The sequence below is a fragment of the Callionymus lyra genome, chromosome 16, assembly GCF_982586985.1.
Source record: "Callionymus lyra chromosome 16, fCalLyr1.hap1.1, whole genome shotgun sequence".
Taxonomy (NCBI): Eukaryota; Metazoa; Chordata; class Actinopteri; order Syngnathiformes; family Callionymidae; genus Callionymus; species Callionymus lyra.
The window spans coordinates 13,281,894-13,305,349 of record NC_141833.1 but is presented as its reverse complement, the minus strand read 5'-3'; the positions used below and the strand labels follow the sequence as shown (position 1 = coordinate 13,305,349).

Genomic DNA, 23,456 nt, shown 5'->3' with positions numbered 1-23,456 from the left:
AGCAATACAGCTGGAAGCCGCGCTTCGGTCGCGAACGAAACGTATTTTCAAGCCGCCGCTAATTTGTGTTAGTATTGAAGATTTAATATTTAGTTTGTTATCGTCGTCAGAGAGGCTTTTCAAAGTTCTTAAAGTGTAACGTGTTAGAGTAATAAATACAGTGACATGGTTTTGTATTCACATGTAAAAAACAAACAAAATACTTTCGTATCACTATGAAGGTGAATGACATCACAGTTTTAGGATTGATTTAGGATCATTCATGATGTAAAATGTCTACTTTAAACAAGGAACTATATAGGATCACTTTTTACGCAATTGAATCAGGTCAAGTGGACTTGGTTTATGTCTGCGGGCGAGTCAGACTTGCTAGTCTCTGGAACTGATGAAGACACTTGGATGAGGAGCGAAACATCTTCACAGACAAAAACCACGTCCAGTTGACCTGATTCCATTTCCTGGAATTTGCACCGACTCATCGGACGACTGAATCGTTTGTTTTTAAAATCAATCGTTCCTGAATTGCTTTCGTACCCCATGTATCTAGATGCGTATGGAATCCTCTTATATTACAGAGATTAACACCCCTAGTGAATATAAATTTAAATAAATGTTAATAATTGTTTTCCTCAAGTATTTCTATACTAAATAATGTGAGGGGTGCGTGTTGCGGATTAAAAATGATGTTGGAAAAACTGAACAGGAAATTTAAAAAGATTTTCTTTGCAGAACAAGGCAAAATGTGTCCAGGGGGCGCTGGTGAGATCAATAAGACTAGAATATAGTTTAAGACAACAATTTTAGATGAACAACAATTTTACTTTGTAAACTTCTAAATATGAATACATTTGGTTTTGGGGCGATTTTTTTCCCTCGTATTTCAGCCTATTTATCTTTTTCAAGTAACCCTTATATTTATTTACATTGAATTTATTTTTCTAAATACAAGTTATTTTTATAGGATTTTTCCCCCTCGAATTTCCGCACATTTTTCCTTCTTCTAGTATTACTTTGAAAAAATTCAAATGAGGTTTCATGAAACACGTTCCCCCTTTTCATTATATTAAAGCTTATTTTTCGCAGAAAATGTTTTAATATAAAGACACTTTTGTGATATTAAATATGAAGAATTTTTGCATCATCCTACTTCGACCTTGCTGTTACCCAACTCCAAATAGAGGAATATCTTATGTTGTAAAATTGAAAAAAAAAGGCTGCTTTATTTCAATTTAAACTTGTATAACACGGTCAAAAATCAACAGTGACGTCAATCAAATGCGTCTCTGGCTATAAAAATCTCAATAAACTCCGCCTGTGTCCAATTATATCCAATGAAGCACTGGTTCTTATCATCTTACGATTCAAGGAGATGTACTTTTTGAGATCACAAAAGCACAGAAGACGCTCTCAAAGAGCCGAGGTCATCTTCCCAGCAGGTAATGGGCTTTTCAAACGTGTAATGTTGCTCGGGCCTGTTTAATGGAGATGATTATGGAGTAATAGCTGCAGCCATTTGTCAGATTGGCACGGCGTCGCAGACGGCACTCTACACCGTCCAAAATGAGCTTTCTACTCCGACAACGCCGCCGCCGCCGCTGCTTTTACTCGGAATTTTCAAGCCAAATAAACACTTGTCAATGTGTGATGGACTGTTTAAAAAAACCCTCCCTCCGTGTCGAGACCCGAGTCTGCCAAAGGAACGTCGATTTTCTACAGTTGTCAGCCACGTCTCCGGGAAAAACACTGTTTCCGAGGAAGACGCTCGCTGCTTGCGTCGCTCAGAACTAACTCATTTGTGTTCCGGCGGCGACGGTCCACCTGCGGTTCTGCTGTCAGCGTCACTTTTGATTTGAGAGTTTGGGAGGAAGCCATTGAAAAAATAAAGCAGGCGGGCTGAGGTGAGCGGCTGCTCCTGGATCAATAGAGCGCCAGCAGAAGCGTATTTTCTTCTGTTTCTGGCTCTAAATTGCTCCAGCGATGGCAAACGCGGTTGTTTCGAGACCCCTGGAGACGCAGGGGGGGATTATTATAGTGCTCTCGCCGCCGTCTGTGGGCGAGACCCTCAGGCAACATTCTTAGAGAACAACATTGAAGGGTTTTTTTTTTTTGGTTTTTTTTTGAGGCCTTTTGTGAAACCCACGATCTCGGAAAAAAAAAATGATTCTTACAGGTTCTGTCAAGGACAACTTTGTAGAAGTCGGAGACATTTAGCAAAGAAACATTATTTATGAACACAAAGTACACAGTAGCTGTGTACTTGAACTTGAACTCTTAACGAAATGGAATTTAAAGTGAGCCAAATATGTTATCCTATCTAAAGAATGCAAGCATTAACTGAAAGCCAAAGATTTGTGATCGTATAACAGTCATTAAGGTAAGGTAAGGTAAGCTAGAACATTATTACATTACTGTAGTCCAAAGCATTTCTGCAGTAGGACAACCATGACATACAACAAATCCCCCCCAAATGACCCTTCACAATAACAGACCTTTTAAACCCACAAATACTCTGAAATAATGATTAAAAAACAGCTGCATTGATGAGTTTACAGAGAGGGAATGAGACAAAGAGAGTAATTTGTGAAATTATTTGAAGTCTGAGAAAGTGATTTCATTTTTTTCGTCAGTCAACAAGACCAAAATAAAATTACAATTACTTTTGTGTGTGTAAATATGTTAAGTCGTTGAAAGTTTTAACTTTTTTCCAAGCACTGTCATTGTAAATGATCTGGTTATAATATTTGAAAATGTTGGGTTTTCCCCATTTAGTGATTGATTAAGAACCAACATCTCATAGGAATGTTGAAAAAATAGGAATCAGAAAATGTTATGCCATCGTTATAAACACAACTTTTGACAGAACCGGGTAAATATAAATGAAATAAATGAGAATAGACTAAATAAACTAAACTAAATAAAAGGATAAAAGCCAGATCATATTAATTGAAGGAATATTAGAATAAATAAATAATTGCATCATTTAAATCTACCTACTTTAGAACTACTTTTAACATTTGAATAGACTTTTAAAGCATTCAATATATATTTTAAAGCTTAAGTCCTTAAGGAGTAAAACACTCACCCACTAGCTTGAAGATAAGAACTCAAATTTCAAATTTGTGTTTCGTTGAAACCTTTGGAGTCAGATAATAAACGGCTTGTGAAACTGCAACGAACAAATGTCAGCAACCACGAAGATTTCAGACAGACATGTAAACTCTGTTCTTTTCTCCCTTGTATACAAGTAAAATGTGCGACTATTCATTGTTACAGTAAAAAAAAGGCGTCTTGACGTGTCTTCAATTGTGCTCGACAGGTGAGGACAACAGTCTGGCCCTGAAGAAGAAGGTGACAATAGAAGATGTCTACGGCCCAGACCTTCACATCCACGACCCGGAGGCACAGTGGCTCTGCGGTGAGTCGAGCTCCTGCATTATTCCTGACATTTTTTCGCGACAAAACCACAAATCCGGACGAATCATGACAACCGTCGAAGCTGCTTCTGGTGAATCATAATGTCACGGAGGCTATATTTTGACGCGGTAAGCCCTGAAAACGTCGGGACGGCTTACATGGAGGTAATATTTCGTAGGTGCGGTGATATTTATCAGCAGCTGCAGCAGGGCAACATGCATTAGGAGATAAACAAGTCTAATATCTATTTCAGGAATTGAAAAGGTCAATATTTGAGCATCGTTTCATTTTAAATTAAGAAGAAAATCCATGGAATAAATGGCATGGATTACGAGCTCTTTTTATTTTAGGATCCCGACATTTGGAAGAACAACCTTTTCTGGCTTTTGCCCAACAACCTCCTTTATTCTATTTCCTGTCTTCTCTGTAGAACATTTTGTCCTTTACCTAGTAATCGCGCGCTCATAAATTTAATTTTCTATAATTACATTAATTCAACTTTTTTATTTGGTCTGGTTTACTTTTTCCCCAACTTCTGGTGCATGCATTAAATTAGTTTAATCTTTATTATTCAACACCCTTTTTAGCATTTGAAATACCATTGATAACAATAAGTTTAAAGCAGCACTCTCTAACTTTTATAGTTTAAAAAAAAACAACCTTGTAACTAATGGTTTTATTTTGAAACGTAGCACTCTATAGTAGGGGGGTGAGAAAAGAATTCTAATGATAACGGATTTTCCAATGGTTTATTTTTCCATAAAGTTTGTTTAAAATCAAATATGACTGAGAATGAGAGGATACAGTTAGCGCAGATGCTTGGACATATTTTGGTTTTCGGACTGGAAATATCACAGGATGTCGCTTAAATTCAGAGTGCCCTGAAATAATTTCGACATTTTAGGAAATTACATCGTATCATAAGTAGAACATATCGCAAGTAATCTTATCGTGAGCTGAATATATCGTATCAAATCTTATCGTGAGCTGAATATATCGTGAGATAAATATATCGTATCGAATCTTACTGTGAGCTGAATATAACGTATCGAATCTTACTGTGAGCTGAATATATCGTATCGAATCTTACTGTGAGCTGAATATATCGTATCGACTCTTATCGTGAGATAAATATATCGTATCGAATCTTACTGTGAGCTGAATATATCGTATCGAATCTTATCGTGAGCTGAATATATCGTATCGAATCTTACTGTGAGCTGAATATATCGTATCGAATGTTATCGTGAGCTGAATATATCGTGAGATAAATATATCGTATCGAATCTTACTGTGAGCTGAATATAACGTATCGAATCTTACTGTGAGCTGAATATATCGTATCGAATCTTATCGTGAGCTGAATATATCGTATCGACTCTTATCGTGAGATAAATATATCGTATCGAATCTTACTGTGAGCTGAATATATTGTATCGAATCTTATCGTGAGCTGAATATATCGTATCGAATCTTATCATGAGCTGAATATATCGGATCGACTCTTATCGTGAGCTGAATATATCGTATCGAATCTTATCGTGAGCTGAATATATCGTATCGAATCTTACTGTGAGCTGAATATATCGTATCGAATCTTACTGTGAGCTGAATATATCGTATCGAATCTTACTGTGAGCTGAATATATCGTATCGAATCTTATCATGAGCTGAATATATCGTATCGACTCTTATCGTGAGCTGAATATATCGTATCGAATCTTACTGTGAGCTGAATATATCGTATCGAATCTTATCATGAGCTGAATATATCGTATCGACTCTTATCGTGAGCTGAATATATCGTATCGACTCTTATCGTGAGCTGAATATATCGTATCGACTCTTATCGTGAGCTGAATATATCGTATCGAATCTTACTGTGAGCTGAATATATCGTATCGAATCTTACTGTGAGCTGAATATATCGTATCGAATCTTATCGTGAGCTGAATATATCGTATCTACTCTTATCGTGAGCTGAATATATCGTATCGACTCTTATCGTGAGCTGAATATATCGTATCGAATCTTATCGTGAGCTGAATATATCGTATCGACTCTTATCGTGAGCTGAATATATCGTATAGACTCTTATCGTGAGCTGAATATATCGTATCGAATCTTATCGTGAGCTGAATATATCGTATCGAATCTTACCGTGAGCTGAATATATCGTATCGAATCTTATCGTGAGCTGAATATATCGTATCGAATCTTACCGTGAGCTGAATATATCGTATCGACTCTTATCGTGAGCTGAATATATCGTATCGAATCTTATCGTGAGCTGAATATATCGTATCGAATCTTATCGTGAGCCGAATATATCGTATCAAATCTTATCGTGAGTTGAATATATCGTATCGACTCTTATCGTGAGCTGAATATATCGTATCGAATCTTACTGTGAGCTGAATATATCGTATCGAATCTTACTGTGAGCTGAATATATCGTATCTACTCTTATCGTGAGCTGAATATATCGTATCGAATCTTACTGTGAGCTGAATATATCGTATCGAATCTTACTGTGAGCTGAATATATCGTATCGAATCTTATCGTGAGCTGAATATATCGTATCTACTCTTATCGTGAGCTGAATATATCGTATCGACTCTTATCGTGAGCTGAATATATCGTATCGAATCTTATCGTGAGCTGAATATATCGTATCGACTCTTATCGTGAGCTGAATATATCGTATAGACTCTTATCGTGAGCTGAATATATCGTATCGAATCTTATCGTGAGCTGAATATATCGTATTGAATCTTACCGTGAGCTGAATATATCGTATCGAATCTTATCGTGAGCTGAATATATCGTATCGAATCTTACCGTGAGCTGAATATATCGTATCGACTCTTATCGTGAGCTGAATATATCGTATCGAATCTTATCGTGAGCTGAATATATCGTATCGAATCTTATCGTGAGCTGAATATATCGTATCAAATCTTATCGTGAGTTGAATATATCGTATCGACTCTTATCGTGAGCTGAATATATCGTATCGAATCTTACTGTGAGCTGAATATATCGTATCGAATCTTACTGTGAGCTGAATATATCGTATCTACTCTTATCGTGAGCTGAATATATCGTATCTACTCTTATCGTGAGCTGAATATATCGTATCGAATCTTATCGTGAGCTGAATATATCGTATCGACTCTTATCGTGAGCTGAATATATCGTATAGACTCTTATCGTGTGCTGAATATATCGTATCGAATCTTATCGTGAGCTGAATATATCGTATCGAATCTTATCGTGAGCTGAATATATCGTATCGAATCTTATCGTGAGCTGAATATATCGTATCGAATCTTACCGTGAGCTGAATATATCGTATCGACTCTTATCGTGAGCTGAATATATCATATCGAATCTTATCGTGAGCTGAATATATCGTATCGAATCTTATCGTGAGCTGAATATATCGTATCAAATCTTATCGTGAGTTGAATATATCGTATCGAATCTTATCATGAGCTGAATATATCGTATCAAATCTTATCGTGAGCTGAATATATCGTATCGAATCTTATCGTGAGCTGAATATATCGTATCAAATCTTATCGTGAGTTGAATATATCGTATCGAATCTTATCGTGAGCTGAATATATCGTATCGAATCTTATCGTGAGCTGAATATATCGTATCAAATCTTATCGTGAGTTGAATATATCGTATCGAATCTTATCGTGAGCTGAATATATCGTATCAAATCTTATCGTGAGCCGAATATATCGTATTGAATCTTATCATGAGCTGAATATATCGTATCAAATCTTATCGTGAGTTGAATATATCGTATCGAATCTTATCGTGAGCTGAATATATCGTATTGAATCTTATCATGAGCTGAATATATCGTATCAAATCTTATCGTGAGTTGAATATATCGTATCGAATCTTATCGTGAGCTGAATATATCGGATCAAATCTTATCTTGAGCTGAATATATCTTCTCGAATCTTATCGTGAGCTGAATATATCGTATCAAATCTTATCATGAGCTGAATATATCTTATCGAATCTTATCGTGAGCTGAATATATCGGATCGAATCTTATCGTGAGCTGAATATATCGGATCGAATCTTATCTTGAGCTGAATATATCGGATCGAATCTTATCTTGAGCTGAATATATCTTCTCGAATCTTATCGTGAGCTGAATATATCGTATCAAATCTTATCATGAGCTGAATATATCGTATCGAATCTTATCGTGAGCTGAATATATCTTCTCGAATCTTATCGTGAGCTGAATATATCGTATCGAATTTTATCGTGAGCTGAATATATCTTATCGAATCTTATCGTGAGCTGAATATATCGTATCGAATTTTATCGTGAGCTGAATATATCTTATCGAATCTTATCGTGTGCTGAATATATCGTATCGAGTTTATCGTGAGCTGAATATATCTTATCGAATCTTATCGTGAGCTGAATATATCGTATCGAATTTTATCGTGAGCTGAATATATCGTATCGAATCTTATCGTGAGCTGAATATATCGTATCGACTCTTATCGTGAGCTGAATATATCTTATCGAATCTTATCGTGTGCTGAATATATCGTATCGAATCTTATCGTGAGCTGAATATATCGTATCAAATGTTATCGTGAGCTGAATATATCGTATCGAATTTTATCGTGAGCTGAATATATCTTATCGAATCTTATCGTGAGCTGAATATATCGTATCGAATTTTATCGTGAGCTGAATATATCTTATCGAATCTTATCGTGAGCTGAATATATCGTATCGAATTTTATCGTGAGCTGAATATATCTTATCGAATCTTATCGTGAGCTGAATATATCGTATCGAATTTTATCGTGAGCTGAATATATCGTATCGAATCTTATCGTGAGCTGAATATATCGTATCGAATCTTATCGTGAGCTGAATATATCGTATCGAATCTTATCGTGAGCTGAATATATCGTATCGAATCTTATCGTGAGCTGAATATATCGTATCAAATCTTATCGTGAGCTGAATATATCGTATCGAATCTTATCGTGAGCTGAATATATCGTATCGAATCTTATCGTGAGCTGAATATATCGTATCGAATCTTATTGTGAGCTGAATATATCGTATCGAATCTTATCGTGAGCTGAATATATCGTATCGAATCTTATCGTGAGCTGAATATATCGTATCGAATCTTATCGTGAGCTGAATATATCGTATTGAATCTTATCGTGAGCTGAATATATCGTATCAAATCTTATCGTGAGCTGAATATATCGTATCAAATCTTATCGTGAGTTGAATATATCGTATCGAATCTTATCGTGAGTTGAATATATCGTATCGAATCTTATCGTGAGCTGAATATATCGTATCAAATCTTATCGTGAGCTGAATATATCGTATCGAATCTTATCGTGAGCTGAATATATCGTATCGAATCTTATCGTGAGCTGAATATATCGTATTGAATCTTATCGTGAGCTGAATATATCGTATTGAATCTTATCGTGAGCTGAATATATCGTATCGAATCTTATCGTGAGCTGAATATATCGTATTGAATCTTACTGTGAGCTGAATATATCGTATCAAATCTTATTGTGAGCTGAATATATCGTATTGAATCTTATCGTGAGCTGAATATATCGTATCAAATCTTATCGTGAGTTGAATATATCGTATCGAATCTTATCGTGAGCTGAATATATCGTATCGAATCTTATCGTGAGCTGAATATATCGTATTGAATCTTACTGTGAGCTTAATATATCGTATCGAATCTTATCGTGAGCTGAATATATCGTATCAAATCTTATTGTGAGCTTAATATATCGTATCGAATCTTATCGTGAGCTGAATATATCGTATCAAATCTTATTGTGAGCTGAATATATCGTATCGAATCTTATTGTGAGCTGAATATATAAATATTAATGTATATATATATATATATATATAAATGTATATATATATATATATATATATATATATATATATATATTAATGTATATATATATATATATATATATATATACTGTATATATATAAACAATTTCAAAACAATCAAAATATATACTTTCATACAAAATGAAGTCTCAGAATATCAAAAGCCGTTAAGAAAGTCACCGGTGAGTAAACTTTATGGATTAATCACGTGTAAAGTCACCGCCGTCCTCGTGTTCTTCCACCGCCATGATTGAGAACAATTAGCCTCATTAGCATAATTAGCAAGTTCGCCGTGTCCTTGTTTTACACCAGCGATGAAAACAAGCGCCTGAAAAAAAAACCCACAACAACCTGCCAATCAGTGGATGTGACATTGCTACCCGTCAGGGAAGTTAATGCAATAGGCGTCTGTTCGGCGCCAGCGACCATCTGAACGCCGCACCTCAGTAGTCCTCATCAATATTTCGTGGGGCTTCGTTTCTCAGCCGGATGTAATTGATCCCGGTTGCTCTTTGATCACCGTTCGGCTCGCTAGTCTTTGGACCCGGTTTCCATCCCTCACACAACGTTATCGGCGAGTGACATCTGCGGCTGAATTCACTTCACAAATGTGACTTTGGAGCAAATTAAAACGGCTACTTTGGCAAACCCGAGGCGCTGTAATTACTCTTCGGGAGGTCCGACTCAGATCTTCGCCGAGAACCGATTTGACTTAATTACGGTCCCCCGTCTCGCTTCGCACAGCGCCAGCTCTTGATCGTAATCCGTGTGGAGTAAATCCCTCAACATAAAAGGGTTCGGGTTGAAAAAAAATAAAAAAGGTAAAGTTGTGTTTATCAATGAACTGTGTCAAAGGCCGCGATTATTCCGACGCCGTGACAAAAAACCATCAGAAATCACAGTTGAATTTTCTTTTTTAATTTGGAAGCTGCTGCACTGAATTAATCTCATTAAACAGAACACAAATTATTTGTTTTTGCATTTTACAAATCTCATTAAACGATGGAATTGCTTTTTGAACAGGCGCTTCATCCGCAGTGTAATTAATAAAAACAGGAAACATATTTCAAATTTTTTCAAGAGGAAATGTAATTGCTTTGAGCTCGATTAGCATTTTAAGAAGTAGAAATACATCAGTGGCGCTGCTCGGTGCAATTACTACAACGATAAACTTGTTTTCTTTGCAGATGACGAGCTGCTCTATCGCACCAGAGACGGAGACGTGGTTCGGCTCAACGTCACCTCAATGGAGACAACCATCGTTGTTCCGTACCAGTTATTTGTGAGTCTTTTTTTTTTCCCTCTCTAAAAAAATGCCAGTCAGTTTTCAGTCAACGTTTCTTCCCGATCGGCCCTTCAGGATCGATCCAAAGCCGCCCGGTACCAAGTGTCTCCGGACATGCAGCACGTCCTGTTCGCCTTCGACTTGAAAATGGTAACCGACTACATCCGTGTTAGAGTTTTGATGATCCCTAACTGCGACTTTGTTCGTCTCTACAGCATTATCGACATTCCTTCGAGGCCAAATACATCATCTACAGCCTGGTGACGCAGTAAGACAAAAAAAAACAGATAAAATGATGCCACTATTCAATCAAGATCCTAAAAAAAATCTCTTATCCGCAGGGAAACGTGGGCCCTGAGCCCCCCTGAAGTGCACGAAGCGGTCCTACAGTTCGCCGGATGGGGGCCCAAAGGACAACAGTTGGTAAGAAGTCTCTAAATCAAAGGATTTTCCTTTCCAATCTGTTTTTAAAAGTGAAAAACTACATTTTTTTGACACTTTAGAGTCTTCCGCTCACCCTGCACTCTCTTCTTCGCCAACATTGCCGCAGTAAATCCAAGGCAGACTCACATTTGTTGCTTTTATCTGCCATTTGAGTGTTAAACAGCCACTTGGAGCCACCGTTTCTGGTTCATTCACAGCTAAAACAATCAATTCATACTGGCCTACTTAAACTTCAGAGTTTTCAAACTTTTCAACAAAAAAAAACCCCAACAAAAGCGACAGATGGCCTCTTAGTGGCACAACCCGTGACATTTGTGTGTATTTCTGCTTATATGTGCGATTGTGTGTTTTTTTCGGCGACTTCGGGGGATTCACTTTGTCCAAGACTTGCGTCCATCTGGCCAAATTTAACCGGAGTCTTTAATTGGGATTCAATTTAGTGGCGTTTGGCATTTCTTGACCGATTCATCCTCGTTCATACGGAGGCCTCGCGCGATTACAAACGCTTTCGTCGTTTAATGTCGCTTTGAAACGTCACAGGAAACGACCAACGGGGCCAAGAATATTTTTAGCGACATGTGGTTGAACGAGCTTGAAAAGTTGGTCCAAATCGTACTTTTTTTATGATACGCTGTTATAATGAGCCAGAGTCGATTGGTAGTGGATTAAACTGGCTCAATACACTTCAGATCATCATTACAACTCAAATGTGTCAAGAAATGTTTGAGATTATCCTCATTTAAACTCAAAATAAATGTATTTATTTTATATTAAAAAACATCTGAAATATCAATATGCACAGTTACAATAAAAAAATTAAAAATCGACTTGGACGTTTTTTAAAATATAAAAATATATATATATATCTCATTAGGTTCTTTTTTCTTTTGGCGATCCTAAAGCCAAACTAAAAAAAAACGTCATCCAATATAACATGTTTTTTATAATTATCAGTAACATCTATTCATCCGTTCATTTTTAAGCTAAAAAATAAAATTGAACAAAGGGTTTTTTCATGTTATACTATTAGTTTCATTCGAGTGTAAAACATGTTTAATTAAAGTTATATAAAATAAATATTTTAATGATTTATGATTTTGAAGGTAATAATAATAAATTGACATTTTAATAATAAATGTAGTTCATTTTTTACATTTTTAAATTGATTAATTTCTCTTACTAGTTGTTTTTTTTACTCATGTATTTTTATACATTTATTTACATAACTTCTATTTTACTTTTATAATCCTCCCTATGCTCATCCTCTATAAACTTTTAAGATTTTATCGTCATTATTTCAACAACAAGCTATTAATTGAATCATTTAAAAAGCAAAGGTTTGTTTTTAGGCGATTGCCAACATGATAAGATAATTTCCCTGATTTTATATAAAAGAAACTGCAATTATTTTCATAGTGATTTTACCGACATACAGCGAGATATGTCAAATTATCTTTCTATCCAAGATAATTTCAAGAGAAAACATATTTCCAGCTAAAATGAAGAATTTTAAAAGCAATTTAGAAAGTTAGAATTTTTAAAATAAATTAGTTTAACTGTGTTTCTACTTTGATTGCCAATCACGATTATAAGAGAATTAACATGATTTTAAATATAATAAATTCAATTTATTTTAATGGAAATGTATATTATTCATTGTGTTGGCTATGATTTTAAGTAGGAATGTTTTTTTTCCCTGTTTTTTTAATGCCATGTTGGTCTGAAATAAAGGAGAAAATGAGATTTAAAGGGTGTCGAATTAGAGAAGACGATATTAGGGTGAGAGTTAGTGATGAACAGAGGATTTTAAAAAGTAATAGTTTATCTGGTGACGTTGCAGGGAGCCTCGTTTTAAACCTGTTCACCGTAATAAACGGATCAGTGTGGCGGAACCTCTAAAATAAAGCTGGTGTACATTTGTTATGCGTTAACGGGGGAAACAGGCAGGAGCAGCACAAATGAATCTCCCTCCAGTTTCAACAGCAGCAGTCAGTCTGCCGTGACAGAGCAATCCGAGGTCGCCCACCATATAAATGGGCGACACACGAGAAGAGCTTTATGAGAGATAATGAACTCAATTAAAAGACAAGTGTGGCAAATTATTGTCGACACCAAGACTAACAATTCCGCTTCAAACCGTTGCTCTTTAAAAAGGAAACACTTGGCTGTTCCATTATATATTAAGAATATTTATATTCGCCATAAAACACCAGCAGACCAAACACCGGGCGGCAATAAAACAAACTGATTTCTTGTCCTCGCTATTTTTTGTATGAAACACTTGAGAACAACAATTACACACAGTCTGTTTTTATAGGGTTTTTCCACACACATTAATAATAAAATTAAAGCGGCTCAGCATCAAACCAGAGGGAAACTATGAGAGTTCAAGATGAGACCAGAGGAAACGCAACATAAAAGACGGATAGACGATTAAAAAAGGGGGTTGTAACAAAGACTTGCTGCACAACAACAAAATAAAGTGTATTTCATTTATACAGCAATAGATTGTAAAGTGAGACGTGTTGCTTGGAAAACAATCTTTTAAAAACATAGAGCATAACAAAGTTGCTCACCAGAGATCTCCAAAAGTAGCACAGCGAGGCTCCACACAAGATTGTCCTTCAAAAGCATTTTGTTGCAGTTTTCTTCTGTCTCTCAAAACATCTCAAGTTGTTGTTTTTTAGCACCCTGTCTTCTCCTCTGAGGCAGCCATCAATCACCCATGTGCCTGAGCTTCCTCACTTAACTCCGCCCACTCTATCTGTCACTTCCTGTCCAGAGAAAAACTATTCTTGCATTTTCTGTCTTTATTTCAACATTGTCAAACACTTCGAGGTCAATTGAGAGACTTTACTGCCAGATAAGTGAGGATTTAGGGAACAATCATGGCGTTTATCCATATTTTTGGTCATTAGAAAACTTAATTGATTAAGTGCATTATTTTTTCTCTTTTTTTTTGGTTTTGTTTTGTATAGATCTTCATTTACATATACATTTGAATTTGTAATATAATTTATTTTGTAATATTTTAGCTAGTTGACTTGTTAAGTAAGTAAGTAAGTAAAGGTTACTTGTAAAGTGCCTTTCTAGACCAGGGTCACGAAGCGCTTTAACAATTAAAAATGATACACAGTTAAAATACATACTTGGAAGGATTTCTCATGTGAAACGTGTTCAGGAACCATCAGTAGATTCTGATCCACAGACCTCAGAGCCCGAGCTGGGGTGTAAGTCTGGATCAGATCACTGATGGAAGGTCTGACCATGAATAGATCTGAAAGTAAGAACCAGAATTTTAAAGTTAATCCTGAAAGAAACTGGCAGCCAGTGAAGAGTTTTAAGGATCAGAGAAATGTGAGTTCTTCTACTAGAGCGGGTCAGAATTCTCACTGCAGAGTTTTGTATTAACTGCAGGCGAGACAGATCCTTATTGTTTAGACAAGGTAATCCTTTAATTGTCTTATGGTGTATTTATTATTGTGCATTTATAATTCTTCAACGAGTTACAATAACAATATCTGTTAAAGTTTTTCATTAATAATATTTCAGTTTGTGTTTTTATGTTCCAAACTTAAAGTATAAGGATTATTTTTAAGGAGGGGAGGGGCGTCCCATATTTATTTTCTATTTTGACAACATGTGTTTTAAAAGTAAAATGTTATTTTTTAATTTGTGATTAAACAACAGTTATTATAAAGTAAAATTAAATTCATAGGATTTTTTTTTCATTTATTAACAATGAGGCATTTCAACTTTCTAGAATAAACTTGGCTCGACTGCACCTCATGCTCTGCCTTTGTAGATTTTGTTCTCCACACCTCATCAATATCAAGATCAATATCCTCCTGTCAATTGAAAGCAGTGGAGCCAGTGTGACCAGCAGCTCGGTATTTAAGTCAATAACAGCTTCTGAACTGTGGAAATGTTCATTAAGAGCCCAGGTTGTTGACTCCGACACAGGAGGTAGAAATTAGGCTAGGATTGAGCTAAGATTGAGACGTATTTCCCTCAAACATTGAGATTTTGTGCGCGGCCTCTTTGAAAGCTGCCTGTGGTTTCTCTTCATCCCCTGGTAGTTTTTCAACCCTCGCCAACAGCTAGTATTCGTTTGCTTTTACACAGCTCTGCATTGATCTGTTTCCCCTCTGATGTTGATCCCACAATATAAAACTTTGATTTACTCGAACGGCAACTGTAGATGAGAGCGAAACGAGACGCGAAGATTCCTGGGTTTTTTGCTTTTTGAACTTTTTATGGAGACCAAAGAGGTTTTAGCAGAGCGTCGGTTTTTACCCTCCATCTGATGCTCATGTTTCATCCAGCAGGCTGGAGTAAGAGCTCAAAGTGCTCATACTTTGTGTGTTGAGGGTTTTCATTAAAGACCAGGCTGTCTTCAGTCTAGTTAGACACAATAAGAGCCGTGTTAAAACTCTAGCAAGCTAGCTGGAAGAAGCCACTTCGCTAACTTCGGCGTTTGTGACTTGTCTATTGATTTCATGAAGGCTATAAATGTAGCATAATTAAATGTTATTATGTGCCTATATAATCAAGCTGAAACTTGAGGCAGGGCTAGTAAATTTGGTTCACGGTACTGTATCGATATTCAACAGCTATGATCCATTTTTTTGCTTTTAACCTATTTATTTTAATTAAAGTTATTTTATGGTTTACATTCCAATAAATTATATATAATTGTATATATTATTATGCCGCTTGATGGCAGCAGTCTGAACATACTCTACAGCTAAAGGAAAAAATGAAATACGGCGAGATCCCAGCGTTCCCGGCTGAGGACGAGAGGATACAGTCGACTCCAACATGATTTTTTTTTTACATATTTAGGTTTCAAAACAAATGAAAGCAGTTACGACCTTGTCAAGAGTCACGTGGTCTGTAAATTCTGCAACACCAGAGTCAAGTACTCGACAATACTACAAATATAGCCTTGTTCGGAAAGTATCAGAAAATGTCGCAATACATATCGTAATGTTGCTCCCGTATCGTGATATTTCTTGCCAATTAACACCATTGGTTCTTCCTGTCTTTTCCACCTTGCAAAGAATATCTCTGAAGATATTACGTTTTTACTTATTTTTGCAGGTTCGTAGGCTTATTTTCCGAGTAACGAAGAGTTTTAGTAGACTCATTTTTTTGTGCTGTTTTGTACCAAAAGCATAACGGACACAAGACGAAAAAAAAAAGAGTAACAAAAAAATCATGAAGACTGTGAAAGCTCAAACGAAACCGGTTCAAGGATTTTGTGGCTACTTGGTAAAGCTTTTTTTTTTTTTTTAAACACACTGACTCCTCCTTTTAACTGTTTTTTTTAAATTGTTGTGTTCCATCACAATAGTAGAATAATCACAAACAGCAGCGATCAGCTGTGTTTCATTCCACCTTCACCAGCCATCGCTGCCAAAGTGAGTTTCTCTCGCGGCGGCGACTTGAGTGAATAAATCAACACAAAGCTGAATCGAAGCAGACAAAGAAGGAGAAATGACTGCCATTACTTTCATTATCTCGCTTTTTACAACTCTGAAATTGAAGGCCGCCAGACTAATGCTGATTGTAGGAACATGGAGGTCAAGAGAGCTTCTATTGATGTTCTTCAAGACGCTGAAAATATTTAGTTCCAAAGCGTTAAATCTCACATGAAGAATATAGTTTCCACTCACGCTCCAAGGTTTGCTAAGTGTTTTTTTTTCTCATTTATTTGAACAGAAGAGTGAAAGTGTGTGCGACTGTCGCTTGTACGACCGTCAAAAGAGATAAAGTACACAATAATGAACTGGAAATGAAAGAGATTCTTAAGGTTTAATGGCTTCCTGGTTAACAAAAGCACTTGTTTGAATAAGCATGACATGTCAAAAAAAAGGAAAATATCTTAAAGTACCAAACAATCATATGGTCTTAATAATTCATTTAATTGGTGTGTAACAATGAGTTATGAATCATCCTTTATTCAAAATTGAAATATTTGTTTCAGTTTAAAACAGTGTGTAAAATATCTCTGGCCGACTATTATTATAGTATCTAACGGAGCCCTACTGGTCCCCTGAGCCATAAAATTCCGCTTTCTGCAGTTTTCGTTTTTGGTGTCATAAAGCTGCTGTGTGCCGCCCGAAATAGTCTTTTCGAGACAGCAGCTGAAAATAAAATTGGGCTCAGAGATCACAATCTATGAGGTATTTTTAAACCCCTGTCCCTTATCATTGGAAGTCGTCTACAGTCCACAGAGATCCATTTCCTCAACAAATTTTAGACTTTGTTGGATGCAAAGTTTGTCAATTTCAGTTTAATTTCAGTACATGTTCTAGCTCAGACCAGGACTGCTTGCTTTATCAACTCTGGTATGTTTAGAACTGCTGCAATACCAACTTTTATCAAAACTTCCATCAGGCCATTTCATAAACCCTTAGGAATTCACTCTTATTAGATTAGATAGACCATGTTTGGTGTGGTTTGCCTTGAGTTCTGACGCGTCTTTAGGACATTTTCTGATACTTGTACTGTTTGAAAAGAAACCAATATTACGCATAGTATAGAAAAATCGCGCATTAAGTTTCGATCACGTGTGAGTATCAAAACTTGCCACCGAAAGACGAAGCATGTTTTTCAATACTCTACTACCAAAGTTCAAAGTTCAATACCCAGCCCTACCCGTCACATCAGCCAGGAGCATCAGATCAAAGATTTACCCTGAATTTGTCCATATACTTTGCTGTGTGTTGACCAATCGAAGCCCAACATTTTCGGTACGCAAAGAAGGAAGTACATTTGAATGAAGATGACATTTTCTTCCCTTTTTTTGCTCTTTTCACACTTCCACATCAGATAAAGGACTACAATTCAGCCTCTGTGATCCGCCATTTTGACTTCCCACTAATATTAGACCGCGTTTTCAATGATACCTCAGAAAAACCCTTCTGTTATTCAACATCAAAGTCCCTTTATTCATGCATTACATCCCACTTTAGACACCATCTTCTCAACAGTTTGCTTTCATGTCTTAACAAGAAGGATCTGTCTCGCCTGCAGTTAATACAAAACTCTGCACCAAGAATTCTGAGCCGCTCTAGTAGAAGAACTCACATTTCCCCGATTATTAAAACTCTTCAGGATCAATTTTTAAAATTGTGGTTCTTACTTTCAGATCTACTCATGGTCAGACCTTACATCAGTGATCTGATCCAGACTTACACCCAAACTTGAGCTGAATCTATTGATGGTTCCTTGCACAAGGTTCAGGACCAGAGGAGAGAAATACTTCCAGGCTTATGCTCCTAAGCTTTGGAACGATCTTCCTCTCCCTCTGTGTTTGATGATCTACTGACTCCTTCAAGAAACATTTTAAGACACTTTTATTCATGCAGGCATTTCCTAAATTTCTGGGACTCCTGTGTTTGTTTTAAATGTCTTGACCTTTTAAGCATATATTTTATTGGATATTCTTTTGATTATTTAAGCGCTTTGTGACCTTGGTCTAGAAAAACGCTCTATAAATATTACTTACTCACTTACTAACCATTTGTCTCTAAGAGTACCTGTCCTTTATTCTTTGTAATTCAACTATCAGACTCATAGTTCAGTTTTAGATTACCGTCTTTAGCAGCAAAACTAAAATTGTATTTCGCGAGTTGAACTCAAGAGCCTGAAGGGTGTTCACCAACTCTGGATTAGAAGGTTTCACACTCCCTCTGAGGCGGACACAGAAATGATGACAAGCTGAAGTGCCGGGGGTTGTCAACCGTGTTTACCATCATTAGGTAGAAAATCTGGGTTTTCGGCCTCATTTACATTAGCGTGGCTCTGATGTGTGTTTCCTGCTCTTCTTCCTTCTGCAGCTCTTCGTGTTTGAAAATAACATCTACTACAGAGCCACGGTGGCGAGTCGATCAATCCGCCTGGTTTCCACCGGCAAGGAGGGGGTGGTTTTCAACGGCCTCGCTGACTGGCTTTACGAAGGTAAGGGGAGATAAAAATAAAAACACTCTTACAGGAGAGTGCTCCAGAATAGAAAAGCAAATCTCAATCCTTAAACTGCTTTTCACTTCTTCAAAAGAAGATAGGAAGAGGGAGAGATTGGATCATAGAAAGCTAAGGAGGTAAAAGTTGTGCAGGTTAAGGTGTTTTTAACCGCAAACTTAAGTGCTTCTCATGCATTCTGGTGGGCGATGACCTTTAAGGGTTGAAGTCTCCGTGAATTAAACAGTTGCAAATGTGCTCTAATGGCTGGTAAATGTCGTTGGAGGAGAAGAACCGTTAAGGCTTGTTGTGGTACGAGCAGTTTGACTGACATCAGATTACGATGTATTTATTCTTAGCGTCTAGAGTCCAGTGCGACACCAGGACAATAAATAACACAGATATTCTATCTATCAACACATGGAATAAAATATCCAAAAAAAGATAACCTTAATTAATAAATATAAACTGTAGTTTTTGAACTGTATTTTTCGATTCATTTAATTTTAATGATTTTAATTATATTTACCCTGGAAAAAAGGCAACTGAAAATAAGTAAATTTATTATAAAACAAGTCACTTTTCGCTTGTAATAAGTAATTAATAAATCTGTCAATGGATGCGTCCTTTAATGAACTAAAATTCGACCTTGAAAACTTTATTTCTGTTTACTAACGTTAGTAGAAAAGAAAAGTGTTCATTTTAACTTGTATTTTAATAATTTATGAAATGAATTCCAGACACTTGCATTCAGTTCAGGATTCGGTTGTATTTGACCATAATATATGTTAAGTTAAGTAAACAAGCAAACCGGAACAAAAATAAGTAAGAGAGGATAAAGTTAAATTAAAACTGAAATCTAAGAAAATATTACAGACTTAATTTCAGTCACGTTCCTCTGACAAGTCCATATCTTTTTTCAAGATATTAAAAGCCAAAAAACAACCTGAATTGGTAACTGTAAAAAAGAACCTGCAAATAGGAAGATAAAAACATTCTGCTTTATTTTCCTAAATTTAGACTTTATTCATTTTATGTTTCTTTCACCATTGGCAGAATTAAAAACGAGTAATTTAGGTCTAATTTCCGTGCATTAAACTGGTTAAACAAGACACTTTTCTGGACTCGTCTGTTGAATCTTGTGAATCATTAACTCAAACAAGATCATTTTACTTTAAATAAGACTAAGAACTAAAGGCTTAGATATCAGTTTTTGCAGTAAAAAGGCCAGATAGGTAGAAAAATACATTGAATTCTGTGGCTACAAATAGAGACAATAGAATAACCTTCATTAGAGCTTCTGCGACGCACACAGATCAGACCAACGTATTCACATCTCCATCTCCTTTTCAATGAACTCATCAAAACTAGACAATTTTGCTCAAAAAAATCTCTTTTAATTGACTCAGTTTAAAACCCTGACACCACCACCACCCCCCGCTGATGTGATGAGTGCTTGTGTTCCTGCTAGTGTTTGAAAGCGCTGGGCTGGATTGGTGTGGGTGCTCCTCCCGCTCCAAACATCCCAGAGCTTGTCTCCGACTAATTAATTCATGTCTGCTGAGCTGTAGTCTCGGCAGATGTTGTGGAAACTGACAGACGTGTCGTATATAGAATGAGACGAGCTTTTGAATTATGCATTTGTGACAAGAGGTTTCGTTTATTAATTATCCACTTTAAATTCTTGTTTACAAATTACCTCAATGTATCATCATGTATTCATGTCGTCACCATTTATTAGTGGAATAATCATAAGGGCTGAATATTCATCACCATCATTAGTTACTTAAACACTGACTTGAATTATTCTACCATATGTATCATTTGTTTGCATGAATAATGGAAATTAACGTTCATTTTTAACACACTAATTACACTGTTTTTCTTTTCATTCCCCGTCCAAAAACAGACTGATGGATCATGTGTATGTGTGTGGGAGTGGTTGTCTGCTTACCTTTCCAGGGTGTCGTCAGCCTCTCACATCCTAGTAGCTGGAAGTTATTTGTAACCCTGCAACCGTTAAAAAACAGAAAGATTAAATCAAATGTTCAATTTAAAATCTGGAAAATCATGGTAATTAAAGTGTCTTTTTGTTGTTTTATATGTTGTTTTCCATATATTTCACATATATTAACAACGTTTGATGAAACATGTTTATCTAAATTACGTTTTTAGATATTTTCGACCACTTAATGCAGATGCACAGTCAGTTAAAACATAACTAACACTTAATTTTTTCCCCTTTTTGCTAGATAGTAATAGTAGATATTTCCTTATATACACTAAAATTAAACACACATTTTCTTAATTTATTTTATGAATCTTCATTCTTCATACGTTTCATTTCAGTTGTTCAGTTGATTATATATACATCCACACTTTTATACTTTTTCACCTCACTTTTCATATATAAAGTTATTTAAAATTATTATCAACCATAACAAAAACATTTAAACAGTAAAGAAACAATGTCAAACACATCACTGTGATTTTAGAAACTTTTTAAAACATTCATATGTCTAAACAAATGTATATAATAAATAAATTAATTTTTATTTTAATCATTTTTTCAGTAGGAAAAGAAAAAATCAACCGTGAAATTTTAAAACGGTGCTCTTTCGCCACCGCGCGGTTGAAAGTGGTAAAGCAGCCCAAGCGTTTGCTGAACTATTTCATGTGTCATCTTGACAGAGGAGATCCTGCAGACTCAGAAGGCTCACTGGTGGTCTCCGGATGGCCTGCGTCTGGCCTACATGACCATCAACGACACCTTGGTACCGAAGATGGAGGTCCCCTTCTTCACGGGGACCACGTACCCCAACAGCCTGGAGTACCATTACCCCAAGGTTCACACGCTTCGCCGCACTGCCGTTCACCCTTGAAAACAACACGTGTATTCGGTGTCAGAAACCGTCATGTGATCCGCCCCCTATCTGGTTCCCAGGCCGGCGAGGAGAACCCGGTGGTACACCTGTCGGTGGCGAGCCTCAACGGTCCGCTGCACACTGTGGTCATGAAGAAACCCGACGACCCCCGAATCGGGTGTGTGTGTGACGACACTCTGAGGTGTCTTGTTGTGTTTTTTGGAGGCAGGGAAAAAAACAGGCCTCGCCGCAGGAGGTCAATACTCACTGCCGGCTCTGTGACATTTCCACAGGAGAGAATATTACATCACCATGGTGAAGTGGGCGACGAGCACTAAGCTGGCCGTCAACTGGCTGAATCGAGCGCAGAACAACTCAATACTGACGCTGTGCGAGGCCACGACCGGGGTCTGCATCAAGGTGATTGATTTTTCACGCTTCTCTGTGACCCAGATGTCCACGCAACAATCACACCTCCAACATCTCAAACACAACGGCAGCGTGGGCTTTAAAAGACATGTAGAAATAGGTCAAATTGTATATAAAAAGGATTATAATATCAATAAGAATATGACTTATAGTTGAGTAAATAACATGATGTATCTTTTGAGGTCTTTTTAAATAGTAATCTAATGTTTCTATTTATTTGAAATGTTAACATTGAGACCAAACTATAGAATAAAAGTATAATCTCTTGTACTAAAATAATGATTTACCAGCCTGTAGTTTCACACCCAGTAACAGTAGATTTTTAAAAGACATTTCAAACTCAATGGTACAATTGCTAGCTTAGCTAGTCGCTAACATACTAGCTGCAGTCAAACGACACGAGTACAAGTACATAATTCTATTACATACATAAGATATAGTGCAAATTTGGAGTGTTACTCCATCGTATCACTCCATAGAATTACTCAATAGTATTTGTCTATAGTATTACTCCATAGTATTACTCCTTAGTATTACGGCTTAGTATTACTCTATAGTATCACTCCATAGTATTACACCATAGTATTACTACATAGTATTACTCCATAGTATTACTTCATAGTATTACTCCATAGAATTACTCAATAGTATTACTCCACAGTAATTCTCAATAGTATTACTCCATACTATTACTCTATAGTAATACTCCATAGTATTACTACTTAGTATTACTCTATTGTATTACTCCATAGAATTACCCCTAAGTATTACTCCATAGTATTACCCCATAGAATTACTCAAAAGTGTTACTTCATAGTATAACTCCATAGCATTACTCTATAGTATTACCCGCGGCTCAATTGTAATACCCCTCAAGTTATAACATGCAGCCTCGCTGCGTGATACTACGGTAACAACATACTGTGTATTTGAGAGAATTTTAAGATTTTAATTGCTTATAGTCCAAAAAATACGGTAAATGAAGGTGTGTGATTTATTTATAAGATGGTCTACAAGAATAAATATTTTTGGACCGATAACTACTGGAAGGGCTTTGCTGTAATTGGATTAGGGGGTGTTTATATAGTGCAATTCTGTGTAACCG

General features: G+C 36.3%; 1 protein-coding gene across 1 annotated transcript in view; it reads left to right on the top strand.

Moving 5' to 3' along the window:
- dpp6b (dipeptidyl-peptidase 6b) overlaps positions 1 to 23,456 on the top strand; it is a 77,240-nt gene that overhangs the window by 44,050 nt on the left and 9,734 nt on the right. The window contains exons 3-11 of the mRNA XM_087810805.1: positions 3,317 to 3,415; positions 10,549 to 10,643; positions 10,722 to 10,796; positions 10,862 to 10,914; positions 10,988 to 11,069; positions 18,938 to 19,058; positions 21,750 to 21,904; positions 22,003 to 22,100; positions 22,216 to 22,342. Of these exons, the coding sequence (XP_087666931.1) occupies positions 3,317 to 3,415; positions 10,549 to 10,643; positions 10,722 to 10,796; positions 10,862 to 10,914; positions 10,988 to 11,069; positions 18,938 to 19,058; positions 21,750 to 21,904; positions 22,003 to 22,100; positions 22,216 to 22,342 (905 nt within the window). The remainder of the gene's footprint in view (positions 1 to 3,316; positions 3,416 to 10,548; positions 10,644 to 10,721; positions 10,797 to 10,861; positions 10,915 to 10,987; positions 11,070 to 18,937; positions 19,059 to 21,749; positions 21,905 to 22,002; positions 22,101 to 22,215; positions 22,343 to 23,456) is intronic.